Source organism: Pistacia vera, unplaced genomic scaffold (genome assembly GCF_008641045.1).
Source record: "Pistacia vera cultivar Batoury unplaced genomic scaffold, PisVer_v2 Contig227, whole genome shotgun sequence".
Taxonomy (NCBI): domain Eukaryota; kingdom Viridiplantae; phylum Streptophyta; class Magnoliopsida; order Sapindales; family Anacardiaceae; genus Pistacia; species Pistacia vera.
In genome coordinates this window covers 1677745-1690080 of record NW_022196032.1, presented here as the reverse complement: position 1 = coordinate 1690080, position 12336 = coordinate 1677745, and the positions used below count along the sequence as shown (strand labels likewise).

The following is a 12336-nucleotide window of genomic DNA, read 5'->3' as shown; positions in this document are numbered from 1 at the left end:
AGTTCTGGACATATATATATATTATGTAGAATTGGACGAATTGCAGCTTGAAAGTCGAAGTGAAGGTTGACTTGCCAGAATCAATTGGTGCCTGAAGGAAATTTTCTGGGCAAGGTTGCAGTTATACAAGTTCTGCAGAATTTCCTGCTAGAGTGTCAGAAAATTCTGCTTGTTAGATCCTGAAATGGTCCAAAATTCGACCGTGAAATTGATGTAAACTCGAGATGATAATTTATGATTTTTGAAACATCTTTGCTCAAAGCATTATAAGAAAAATGTAGGTTACTCCAAAAGAGTAGTTAGTCAATAGTTACAATATTTCACTTGCTTTTTCTTGTAAAGAACTAATTATCTGTGAGACTGATCTTCCCGCAACATAGGTGTTGCTTTTGACAATCAATAATTTCCAATACCTGAGACGTAGAACTTCAGACATTAGCTGAATCAAAAGACGCCGAATCATCAAGAAACATGAATAACTAGATGTGACAAATTATGCCTGGAAGTTCTACCTTCAAAGTATGGTGAAGATGCTGAAGAAGAATATTGATCTATAACTTGAGTTTGTTTTTCTGCATTATTATACATATATTCCTAATCCGAGCTCTTTCGGTTCTGTTTCCACCATCCATGGTGGCCTATTGGGAGAAGAAAACAAGTGACAATAAAACCAACAAGAAAATAGGTTAATAGAAGAACAAAGAGTTCAACAACAGGAGAAGAAGCATTACTTGTTCATTACGAAGTTTATTGTTCCGTGTGCAGCACGCTCAAGCAGAACTTTCCTTGCCTCGATTGCAATACCTTCAGGCTGCAGAATCTTTTTTTTAATAAATTATCATAAAAGTTAAAATTAAACGTTTCTGACGGTAAAATTTTCATGCCATTGTGCATACCTCTTCTGGAAACCAAACCCCTGGCTTTGTGACTCCCTCAAGAAGTGCAAGGGCAAAAGCAGATGTAGCAGTTCCCACGGATCTGAAACAAATGTAAACTTCTTGCTTAAAACATCCTATAATGTCTTCCAGAATCTATCCGTAAATTATGAACTAGTATGGCACACAATATAGTTCATTGATTTTGAGGGAAGCGCTCTACTGAATATGAATTCTAGAAACGAAGACGAAACAGCTTACCCAGAGAGCCTCCTGTGACTAAATATACCAACTGTATTGCGTCCATCTGAGCATTCCAAGTCAATCTGCCAGTAAAAAGAAGCATTAGCAAAGGAACTTGTATTACACTGAACCCCGAGTGGATTTCATATTTTCATTTAAAAAAAAAAATTACAGAATAATAATAACAATAATAAAAGTAAGTTAATATTGTAATCTCACCCTCATGGATACACGTTCTCCAGCGATCCCATCAAATACTCGGACTACAGGATCAAACAACTGAACCAACTGTTGGACTTTGTTTCGGTCTCTCAGATACTCCTGAAATATTGAACCAAAACTAAAGTTCTTATCCAGAGGAAACAAACAGCTACTCATTCTAAACAGATGCTTGATCAAATCAATAATCGATGCAGCATTTGTTTCTTAGATTTTGCTACCAAGTTCCTGATAGGAACAGTTACATGGAATAAGTTCCAGAAGATTTTTATCTATTAAAGGTGCATGTGTCTGTCAGTTGTAATTTAAGTTTTTTTAGGAATTAATCAATCACCAAATCATTAAATGATATGCTCGGAACATTACATATGATATGACCACTAGTTATGCTTCCCCAGCAGCTTCCATAATATATGGGCGTTATAATAACATACAACTCAATAACAAGCCACTTGAAAAATCTAATAATCTGCCAATTCAAGCTGTGAGTAAAGCAACTGCATACAGGAGAAAGAAGCTTTGTCATGGCAACCATTCCCAAATTCCAGAAGAATGGTGCAGTTCCAAATCGAGCACTGACTGTTGGTACTCCTAGAATTTCATGAGCACTTCGCACCTCCGGTAAATTCCTGAAAATAAATGATTCAGTTGAATTGAACTGCTGCAGGAAATAAAGCAATTTCACAATTCTCAGTTTTTCAATCAAGTGGCTACACCAAAACAAATGGCTAAATGTAAATGACATTCATCATAAGCTACGCATTAACAATAGCCTGAATTCTTATAGTAAAGGCTGACTCAGGGATGGAACCCCACCGATTTTATTTTAATCCAGCTCAAGACAATAAGCAATCTATCAACTCTCTGACATTCTATATACTTTCAGGAACATAATTGGTGAAACAATACATTTAGGTCACTTACACCAATCTATTCTTCACATGAGAGTAGTAACTGTTATATATTTAGAGTAATGCTACATCCACAACCTCTTCTCACGAACTTTCTCTCACAACCTTGACATGACAGTTCGCAATTAGTCAGCTTCAATTTATCAGATGGGACCTATTATGAGTTGAACAATTGAGAGCTGTCACGTCGAGGTTATGAGAGGAAGTGTGTGAGAAGAGGTTGTGAGTGTGACATTTTCCATATATTTATCAGTTCTCTACGCTAATTTAGCCATGAGAATTTATCATGCTATTTAAAAAAAAATTATCCATACTTCGGGATGATTTTACTAGGTCCACAGAATATAACTGTGAGGACTATTGCTTGACTTTCCCTTAATTTTGCTAATATACAAACAAGTAGCACTAGTTTTGAAATTGGTTAAAAGCCTCCCATAAATTTATGAAAACTGTCCTAAAGTTTCTCAAATCATCAGAGAAATCTCTCCCACTAGTTTTGAAATCAACTTCTTTCCTATGAACTTACAATAGAAAGACGTCTTTTCTTCCAATTCCTTTTCCGAAATCAACATTGATCATTCCACTATATGGCTTCAGTTTGACCTTTTCTCCTGCTAGGATAGTGCACCATCATGGTTAGATACCATATAAGTAGAAGAAGTGAGCATAGATAATTCACAATATACCCTTGAAACTGACCTTTACTATATGCAACAACTTCCTCTCCAAGAAGTAAAAAACTAGTAGCTAATATTGTAGGACCAGCACCTCCAGTGCCTGCTGTATAATAGCTGAATCTGAGAAGAGCATATTTGCACATAAATCATATATACAAGGAGAAAGATGGGAGGAAAGCAAGCTATTTATAAATTTTGTAAAAGAAATGCATAGATACTCCTTTGGTTTTGGCTCCCAAAGCTTGCATGCATGATTATGAAACTAGCTTGAACCCAAAAGCTTGAACTAATGGGTAACAAGCCAACTCCTTGTATATAAATCCTTCAGTTTTTCTATTCCATAGGGCATTTACTGCTCACATAGTTATCTTATATTCATATGACATGATGATTATTGCTCAAACCTCACTCCTTTATTGAATTCCTCCACTCCCATGCCCAAACAACCTTCCCCGACAAAAATTAAAATATTCATAAGTGGAAATTCATAAGTTGATTGCAATCCTCAGTTGTTGGAGTTTAAATAAGATTCAGAAGTGTAAACTTATAGGTTTTATGGTTACTAAACCTGGTGTTTGAAATAGATTTGACTAAAAGGTCTTAAAGCAGGTTCATTTAACTAAAAATGAAAAAAAGAAAGATAATTATGAATGGTCTCAACATTTTTGTTGATGGAAATTATAAAAATAAAATGCAAAAAATCAGAATAAACTATAAAATGTCAATCATTACTTGAAACTAATTCAGCAAGGGGAGTGGAACTGGATAGTGGATAAACAATTAGCAGGTATAATCACCTTAGCCTCTCTGGCTCTCCCTTGCTTTCATCTCTCGCAGCACGAACTAGCTCTGCAGCCATCACTGCCATGAAAAGTGTAGAACTTATATATGTGAGTAAAAATCTCGAAAAGCCAGGTAAGATTACCAACATAGATAATATTTACTTGATGGCAACGATTCTGTGGAGTTTACATGTTACAATAATGAACCTTTTGCTCTTCCATTTTGGTTACTTCTATTCTAATTTTATCTTAGATTTATATTGCCAGATGTGCACAATGCAGAACAAAAAAATTCATAGTAGCACCATTGCTCACTCCGGGATAGATTCCGCCAGTAGTTATTGCTGGAACATTTGCAGCTATTGCTCTATCCTTCAAGGATTTCGCACGCAATGCATAGCTGGTATCATCACAAACATCCATATACGCCGTCTGTTGGGAGATAGAACAAACACTTCATGAGACAACATCTCGGTTAAATTGTAGAGTCGTAAACATGCTAATTATTATCACATAGATGAGAGAAAGAAAACATAAAAGAAAAGAAAATTTCACATAATAATTACCTTTTCTCACCTTGGTCTCTATAGCAGCTTCCAGTACATTGCAATTCTGTGACTGTTGAAAAGGCCCTGCAGCATGGACTACAAGATCCACATCTGAAGAAGAACATTTATAGTATTTGCACGATATATTATTGTTACAAAATTGATTGCCATGGACACAATAAGGTGTATGCATGTATAAGAACTCTCAAATGCGAATGTCAACACATTTTTAGTATCCAAACCCTTCCTTCTGAAAGAGATCTTTAATATATAAATTGTTATTGAACTCATCAGCATAAGGAACTGATAGGAATTCACAAATTTTTGTATTTTTGACAAACTCATTTCAGAAAAATTCAAGTCTGATTTAAAAAAAATGGAAACGTCCACCTGAACGAAAAAGAAGGACTTTGCACCTCTTAAAGCAGTTTCCAATGAATCCACATTATCAATGTTAACTTCAACAAGCTCAGAATTCTTCCCCAATTTATCCACCATTGCAGCACCTTTTTCCCTGCCATAACACAAAATCCTTTCAGCCGCCATCTCAATTAACAACAGTTTTCTCTTTCTCAATTCAATTCTTTATAAAAACATTAAAATTTTGACACTCAAAAAATACATTTAAAAACTAAACACAACACAACCGAACCACGAAACACGTCCCACAGCTCTAAACTTCATCATTCAATCTTCTCTCTCTCATTTCTGGGAACCAACACAAAAAATAAAGGGTAGTCTTAATTTCCCTGTTTCGACAGCCAACAACGATTTGGAGTTGAGGGAGAGCTGGAGAGAGCAACGGCAGTGGAACCTCCAACGCGGCCGTGCCTCCCAAAACCAAACGCGGGGCGTTTGGTCTTCTCCTGGAGTTGAGGTCTGTCTATTAAGGTCTCTTTGACGCTGGCACAGGCCATTACTGAGGTAGAATTCAAATTAAGAAGAGCTGGCGCCATGGCTGTGAGCTCAGTGTTCTTCTATGCCTTACGAAATTTTCTTATCTAATTAACGGTTTATAGTGGTGATGACGTGCCCAATAAGTCTCTGGTGACGTGGCTGATTTTGTGCCATTGAAAATAGCTGTAAATTAAAGGAATTAGTGTAAATAGACATATTTTTATATTAATTTTTTTTCTTTTGTTATAATTTAGTTAAAATTTCATATTTGAATGTAGCCTTTTTTTGTTGATGTGAGATATCCGTTCAACTAATTTAAACTGTTCGTATATCTTATGTCAATAATGTCGAATGTGTTTAAAATCTTCGACATTCTTAGAAGGTTATATTAAAACCCAACTTTAAGCTAAATTTTTTTAAATTCTTTTTTAGATTTTAATTTATAAATTTATAAAATTTTCTATTTTGATTAACCAAATAGTTTTTCTATAAGGTTTTGTTTCTTTCCTTCCTCTAAGTTTTTCTTAATTTTTTTTGCTTTTGCTAAATTTTTTATTTTTTTTCTTCATGCTAAAATAAAAAAAGAATTTTTTTTTGGTTTTATTGCTTTCCTATTATTAAATATAATAGTATTACTATTAATACCAATTTAGTTTCTAAAGGTGGCTCAGATAAATTCTATTCTATATTTTATTTAGGGAAGGTTCTTAAGGAATTTTCATATCAATATGGTTTTTTTTACTAGAAACTGTAATTATGTTAAGGAAAACAAAATAGAGGCCTCTGGGCCCTTCAACCTCAAAGGGCGGAGGCTAGTCATGACTTGGGCCAGAGGACCCGGCGCATCTCGACACAATTTCATTTGGGTCTTACCTAAATATTTATGAGGCCCATATTTGATTGCCCATCTTTTAATTTTTTTTTTTTTTTAAATTTCTTTGCATAATTTTCATTAATACAACCCCCCTCAATACAAGAGATTCTGGATCATAAAATTTGAAAAACATGACTTGTAACAGATAGCATTCCAACTGGTTGGTCTTTGACTTGTTGAAAGAAAAATTTTCAGTCCCTCAAGTTATTTAGTCCCTTTGATCAATTGAAAAAAAATTGTAGGTCACCAATGTTACATATTAATATTGACTCTTACTAATTTACCCAATAATTTAAATCATGGGGTCAATTGGTTATTCGGATGGACCTGGGAAGGTGGGGTCGGATGATTAGGCCTATGGTTTGTTCCAATAAGGTTTAGGGTTTAAACCCTCTTATGGCATCTGTATGGCCGAAGGTCATTGTTTTTCCGTTTCTTAAATTGTAAGGTTCAGCGGGAGCTGCAGTTTCTAATCCAGCTTTGCTTCTACGGATACCTAACTAGTAAAACTAAATTTGAAGTTCTGTTTATCAAATTATTTCCTCCGTCTGAATATGCATCCATAAATGAGTGAACAGGAAAGTCAACATAAAAATTTCCAACTAGAATATGAACTTGACCTTGTGCCAATCTTAATGGATTCATTTAAAACATATTGTATAGACTCCAAAACGCACAGCTTTCAGCGAGGTATATATGACATATTCTGATGACATTCATTGCGCGAAACGGTGTGGTCGTTACAGAGCATTTTTCTTGTGGTGCCTGCTCCTGGTAGAACCCACAACCTCAACCTGTAAATTCTGGTCCTTGTTTTTCAGGTTTGGATCATTTTTAATTTTTAAGGTTAGGCACCAGAAGCTTATCCTGAACCGACACCTGACACACAAGATCAGCCAAAGACTTTTCTTCACGTCCAGAAATTCAAAGGGAATTCTAAAAAACTTTACCACTAATTATGGCAGATTACTTGATTCACTGAATTTGATTAGCTGTCGAATCCTGTATTAATGTTTATCCCTCAGGTCTTGGCTTTATTCATATTAATAAATCTTTTGAAAAGTCTTGGTGTGATCATAAATCAGTTGAGTAATTGACCAGGAAATAATTTTGTAGCTCATTAGTCGAAGCTAAGGTTTAAAATAATTTATCTCTTCAATCTATATATAGGGCTGATGCTCATTAAAAATCGTACCCAAAAAATTAAGTTCGGTTCGTATTTGTCTGATCCATGGCTTTCTCTTATTCTGCTGAAAAAAATCCTTTCGGTGTTGCATGTTGCTGCTTTTCGGATTATTGATGTCTCATATAGGAGTATCAGGTCCTCTCCTATCTCCCTCACCAATAATTATAACATTATCTGTAATTTAATTGTTCAGATATTTTACGTGTGTATTTAGGCACATGTATTAATTTATATATGCAATATTACATGTATATTTTAGTTAATGTTTTTACTATAACACTAATTCTGTCAACTGTTTTTATCATGATCAAAAGCACTTTAGATTTTATAAATAATAGCGTTACAACTCAAAAGCACTTTTTAAATTTTTTGCAGGCGCTGTAGCGTATGCTATGGAAGAAATGGCAACAATCTGCCATCACAGGCTCAAGTTGTGAGTCTCTTCAAAGCAAACAATTGGGAAAATGAGAATTTATGATCCAGATCAAGCAACCCTCCAGGCCCTGAGGGATCCAACATTGATCTCATCCTCGATGTCCCAAAACCACTCTTCAGAGCCTGACAGATGCTGCAAAAGCAAAAGATTGGGTCCAGAAAAACGTCGTGGCTTACTCTCCTGGTGTCAAATTTCGATACATTGCAGTCGAAACGAATCCACCCTGCTGATGCAGAAGCTAAGTTTGTTTTACAACCGCAATAAAAAACGTTTACAGCGCGATAGCTGCAGCGAATTTACAGGCCAGATCAAGGTTTCAACCGCAATCGACACTACCTTGTTACCAAATCCTCGCCTCCGTCTGAGGGAACTTTCGTACTCAAGCGAGCTCCTACATCACCCTATAATTCAATTCCTGGCGAAAAATGGAGCTCCACTTCTTGCCAATGTCTACCCTTATTTTGCCTACACCGGTAACACCGCGCAAATCAAGTTGCCATATGCCTTGTTTACTGCTCCAGGAGTTGTAGTTCAGGATAAGCAATATCAATACAGAATCTGTTTGATGCAATGTTGGATTCTCTCTATGCGGCTTTGGAAAAGGCTGTGCACCCAAATTGGAGATTGTTGTATCCGAAAGTGGGTGCCTTCAGCGAAATCCTGCAGCGACTGTGAATATTGCAGGAACTTATTACAGAATTTGATAAATCATGTGAAGGGAACCGCAGGGACTCCCAGGAAGCCTGGAAAGGCTATTGAAACATATTGTTTTGCAATGTTTGATGAGAACCTGAAACCTGCAGGGACTGAGCAGCATTTTGGAGTGTTCTCGCCTAGTAAGCAGCAGATATCAACTAACTTTTGGTTGAAAGATTTGCTACAATTTTAAACATAAGAGTGCCCTTGTGCCCATTTGTTAATGTACTCAAGGCCTTGCTTATAATAAATAAAGCAATTAATAAGACTACTATTCTACGAGGCTCATTGCGCCACATAAGTATTGTTGAGTGGAAGCAGTTAATTTTTAGTCAAGCTGATGCCTTATTTTATGGGTTTCTTGGTGGCAATAAGCCAAATATGTGTTTGTTTTTTCCTTAATGAACAGGCAAAGAAGATTAGCAAAAGTAACAGCATTTTGCGTCACCAAAGGGTGACAAAAGTTTTCACGGAACTGTGACTCCTCAGAGGAGAATCCCTGTCACTCACACATCGTTAGAGACTGAAACATTGATCAGTTTACAAACCATGGGTCCTTATAATTAAGTCATGTTTTAAATGAAAGATGTTTGCTAAATAAAGAAAATCAATTAAGGTGGGATCCAAATCAGATAATATTTTCTCGATCGAGTAGCATGTGTTATTTACTATATGTATACCACCTTGCTAATTTCCTTAACATAATTTACTTATGTGAACTCTTACTTGCAAAAATCTTGTGGAAAACTTAATGAATCCTGTCCCTTAACTGGACCATTAACTTGTAACTTAGCAGTTGTGGAAACTTAATGAATCCTGTCCCTTAACTGGACCCTTAACCTAACTTAGCCAGGTCAGTCAACTCTAACTTGTGAAAAACTTAGAATCCGTCCCTTAACTGGACCCTTAACCTGTAACTTCTGGTCCATGTTTTTCAGGTTGGCGTAAGCTTAATTTTGAAGGTTAGCCACCAGGCGGCCAAAGACTTTCTTCAGGGTCTAGAAATGCAAAAGGAGAATTCTAAAGAACTTTGCCACCAATTATGGCAGATTATGTGATTCACTGATTTGACTAGTCTTTATTCATCTTAATATATCATTTGAAAAGTCTTGGTGTCATTAATTCCATGGAGTAATTGACAAAAGACTGGAACTGATAAGTCAGACTGAGGTTTAAATATTGGATCTCTTCCAGTGGAAGGTTCGTATAGAGGTGGATGCTTAGCTAAAGATTGTGCCCCAGAAAGAATTAACTTTGGTTTTTATTTTATTTTTCTGATCCATGGCTTTCCCTCTTATTCCGCAAGTGAAAAACCTTTCAGGTTTATAGATTGTTGCTCCTTGGGTTGTTGATGTCCAATAGTTAATACTGAGACTTTTCAAAAGATTTTGACTAATTGTATTTATGTCTTAAAACTAATTACTATACCTTTTAAAGTTTGACAGCAAAAATTTCCCCTTTTAACATATTTATTTAACAGTTGTTTTGCGTTACATAGTTTATACATTAAGATGTGTATGCTAATTTATACTTAGTATATTCTTGATTTTTTAATTAATTAGTTATACTATGGATTTCAAAAGATAAAAGCAATATGATGTCTTTAATTTGTCATAAGGATCTGTACTCGAAATCTATGCTGTTTATTTAGTTCAATAGTTTTTACTAACACGTTAAGGCAATCATTGTTTTCTTCATGTTCAAAAGCACTTCGAGATTTTACATATAAAGCACTACATTCAAAGTACTTCTAATTTTGCAGCGCCATAGGGGTATGCTATGGAAGAAATGGTAACAATTTGCCATCATAAGCTGACGTTGTGAGCCTCTACAAAGCAAATAACATTAGGAAATGCAATTTACGATCCGGATCCAGCAACCCTCCAGCCTTGAAGGATCCACATTCAACTCATCCTCGACATCCCGATAGACAAACTCCAGGAACTTACAGATTCTGCAAAACGGAGATTGGGTCCAACAAACGTCCTGGCCTACTCTGCTGATGTCAAATTCCGATACATTGCAGTCGGAAATGAAATCCACCCTGCTGATGCAGAAGCTAAATTTGTTCTTCTCTGCCATGCAGAACGTTCACAAGCAATAGCTGCAGCAAATTTACAAGGCCAGATTAAGGTTTCAACCGCAATCGCACACCACTTTGTTAACCAATTCCTCTCCTCGTCCTGGAACTTTCAGTACTGAAGCGAACTCCTACATCACCCCCTAATCAATTCCTGGCACAAAATGGAGCTCCACTCCTTGTCATTTTACCCTTTTTGTCTACCTATAACACTGCGCAAGTCAGCCTGCCTTACGCGTTGTTTACGCTCCAGGATTGTAGTAACAGATAATCAATATCAGTACAAGAATCTGTTCGATGCGATGACAGATGCTCACTATGCCGCTTTGGAAAAGGCTGGTGCCCCCAATTTGGAGATTGTTATATCAGAAAGTGGGTGGCCATCAGAAGAAACCTCGAGCCACTGGAAAAGCAGGAACTTACTACAGGAATTTGTTGGTCATGTGAATGGAAACACAGGGACTCCCAGGAAGCCTGGAAAGGCTATTGAAACATATTTGTTTGCCCTGTTTGATGAGCACCGAAATCTGCAGGACTGGAGCACATTTTGTGTCTTCTCGCCAGTAAAGCGCAGAGCATCAACTAACTTTTGCCTGAAAGAGTTGCTACAGGTTTCTGATGGGCTTTAAGTTTAATAAGGGTGTCTTGTGCTCCCATTTTATAATGTACTCACGGCTTTTCATTATTTCATATGATAAATAAAGCTATTAATTATAATTGTCACTTCTACAACTTTAGCCAAATAAGAGATGAGGCCAATTTATAGTTTTGTGTCTCTTTAAATAAGGTGAAAAATAATTGCGTGAAGCTTAGAAGAAAATCCTTATAAGTAGGTACAAAAAACAAATATCATTTAGATGTGCCAACAGGGGCTGTACAACATTATCTATCAAGCAAGTCCCCGATCTTCACCCAACATAAACTAGTAATCTTGGTCTAATCAATTGTATGAAAAAAAAAAATTGACACAAGTATATATATACTATATGCTTTTGAAAAAGCATTGTTGTATCGGAGACTAGTCGATATATTGAGGGGGTACTATAACAAAGTGTTTATACCTCAATCCAATTAATCAACAATCAAACACAAACCACAATAAATCAGGAACAACATCACAACACCAAATTATCGTGGTTCACTATCCAATTGGATAGCTACATCCCATTGAGCTCTGGAAATGGGAAAGCCCGCTGTACTAGATCAAGATCCACAAGATCAATTACACTAAGATCACACTCTCTACAGTTTACAAAAATCTTCTCAACAATTTAACCCTAAAGAATCTCACCAAGAAACCCTAGATGAAGCAGAATACCCTCCCGAATAACCATCCTAATCACTCAAACAACCCAAGTTACAAAGATTTCGACACACGAATAACACCTAACAGAGAACATTTCTATTCAATAGAGACAATAATCGCAGAGCAACAAAACTAATTGTTCAAGCGCTTATATAACATTGACCAAATTGAAGGACTTCATCGTTGGATCAACGACCAATCCACACAAATTAGCTCAAAATGGCAGTGTTCCATTAATCCCCAAGTGACTCCGTTTCAGTCTTCACATCAACAATCTCCACCTTGAGACTCTGAAACTCTTGTAGTGCCCTCTAAGCCATATCCCTCATAGCTGTTTGCCAATTCTGACCACTCCACTGATAGCAATTTCAAGCAGTGCCTGAACTTTGCTGGAGTGATTATCTTTGTGCCCATTTCTGCTGGATTTTCTTCAGTGGCAACTTTCTTCAATTCGACTACTCCTTGAGCACCAAATCTCTCACAAAATGGAAATGAACATCCAGATGCTTGGTCCTTTCATGATAGACAGGATTTTTACTTAGGTGAATTGCACTCTGGCTGTCTGAGTAATTGTGACCTTCCCATCAAAAAAGTTTGCCTCTGACA

At 36.4% G+C, this 12336-nt stretch overlaps 2 protein-coding genes and 2 pseudogenes across 2 annotated transcripts; 3 read left to right on the top strand and 1 right to left on the bottom strand.

Annotated features, from left to right (window-relative positions):
• Positions 1–251: 251 nt before the first annotated feature.
• LOC116130926 lies at positions 252–5100 on the bottom strand. The gene is made up of 14 exons (XM_031416607.1): positions 5001–5100; positions 4672–4765; positions 4284–4366; positions 4013–4139; positions 3723–3786; positions 2948–3045; positions 2775–2859; positions 1843–1966; positions 1338–1439; positions 1137–1201; positions 897–978; positions 732–811; positions 513–638; positions 252–413 (listed from the first exon to the last, which is right to left on the bottom strand). The coding sequence occupies exons 2-13, from the start codon at positions 4751–4753 to the stop codon at positions 581–583; spliced, it is 1050 nt and encodes a 349-aa protein (XP_031272467.1). The 5' UTR covers positions 4754–4765; positions 5001–5100; the 3' UTR covers positions 252–413; positions 513–580.
• Positions 5101–6325: 1225 nt separating this feature from the next.
• LOC116130970 lies at positions 6326–8680 on the top strand (annotated as a pseudogene).
• A 213-nt stretch (positions 8681–8893) lies between these two features.
• LOC116130968 lies at positions 8894–10591 on the top strand (annotated as a pseudogene).
• LOC116130967 (glucan endo-1,3-beta-glucosidase, acidic-like) lies at positions 10589–11053 on the top strand. The gene has a single exon (XM_031416639.1). The coding sequence runs from the start codon at positions 10589–10591 to the stop codon at positions 11051–11053; it is 465 nt and encodes a 154-aa protein (XP_031272499.1).
• The last annotated feature ends 1283 nt before the right edge of the window (positions 11054–12336 follow it).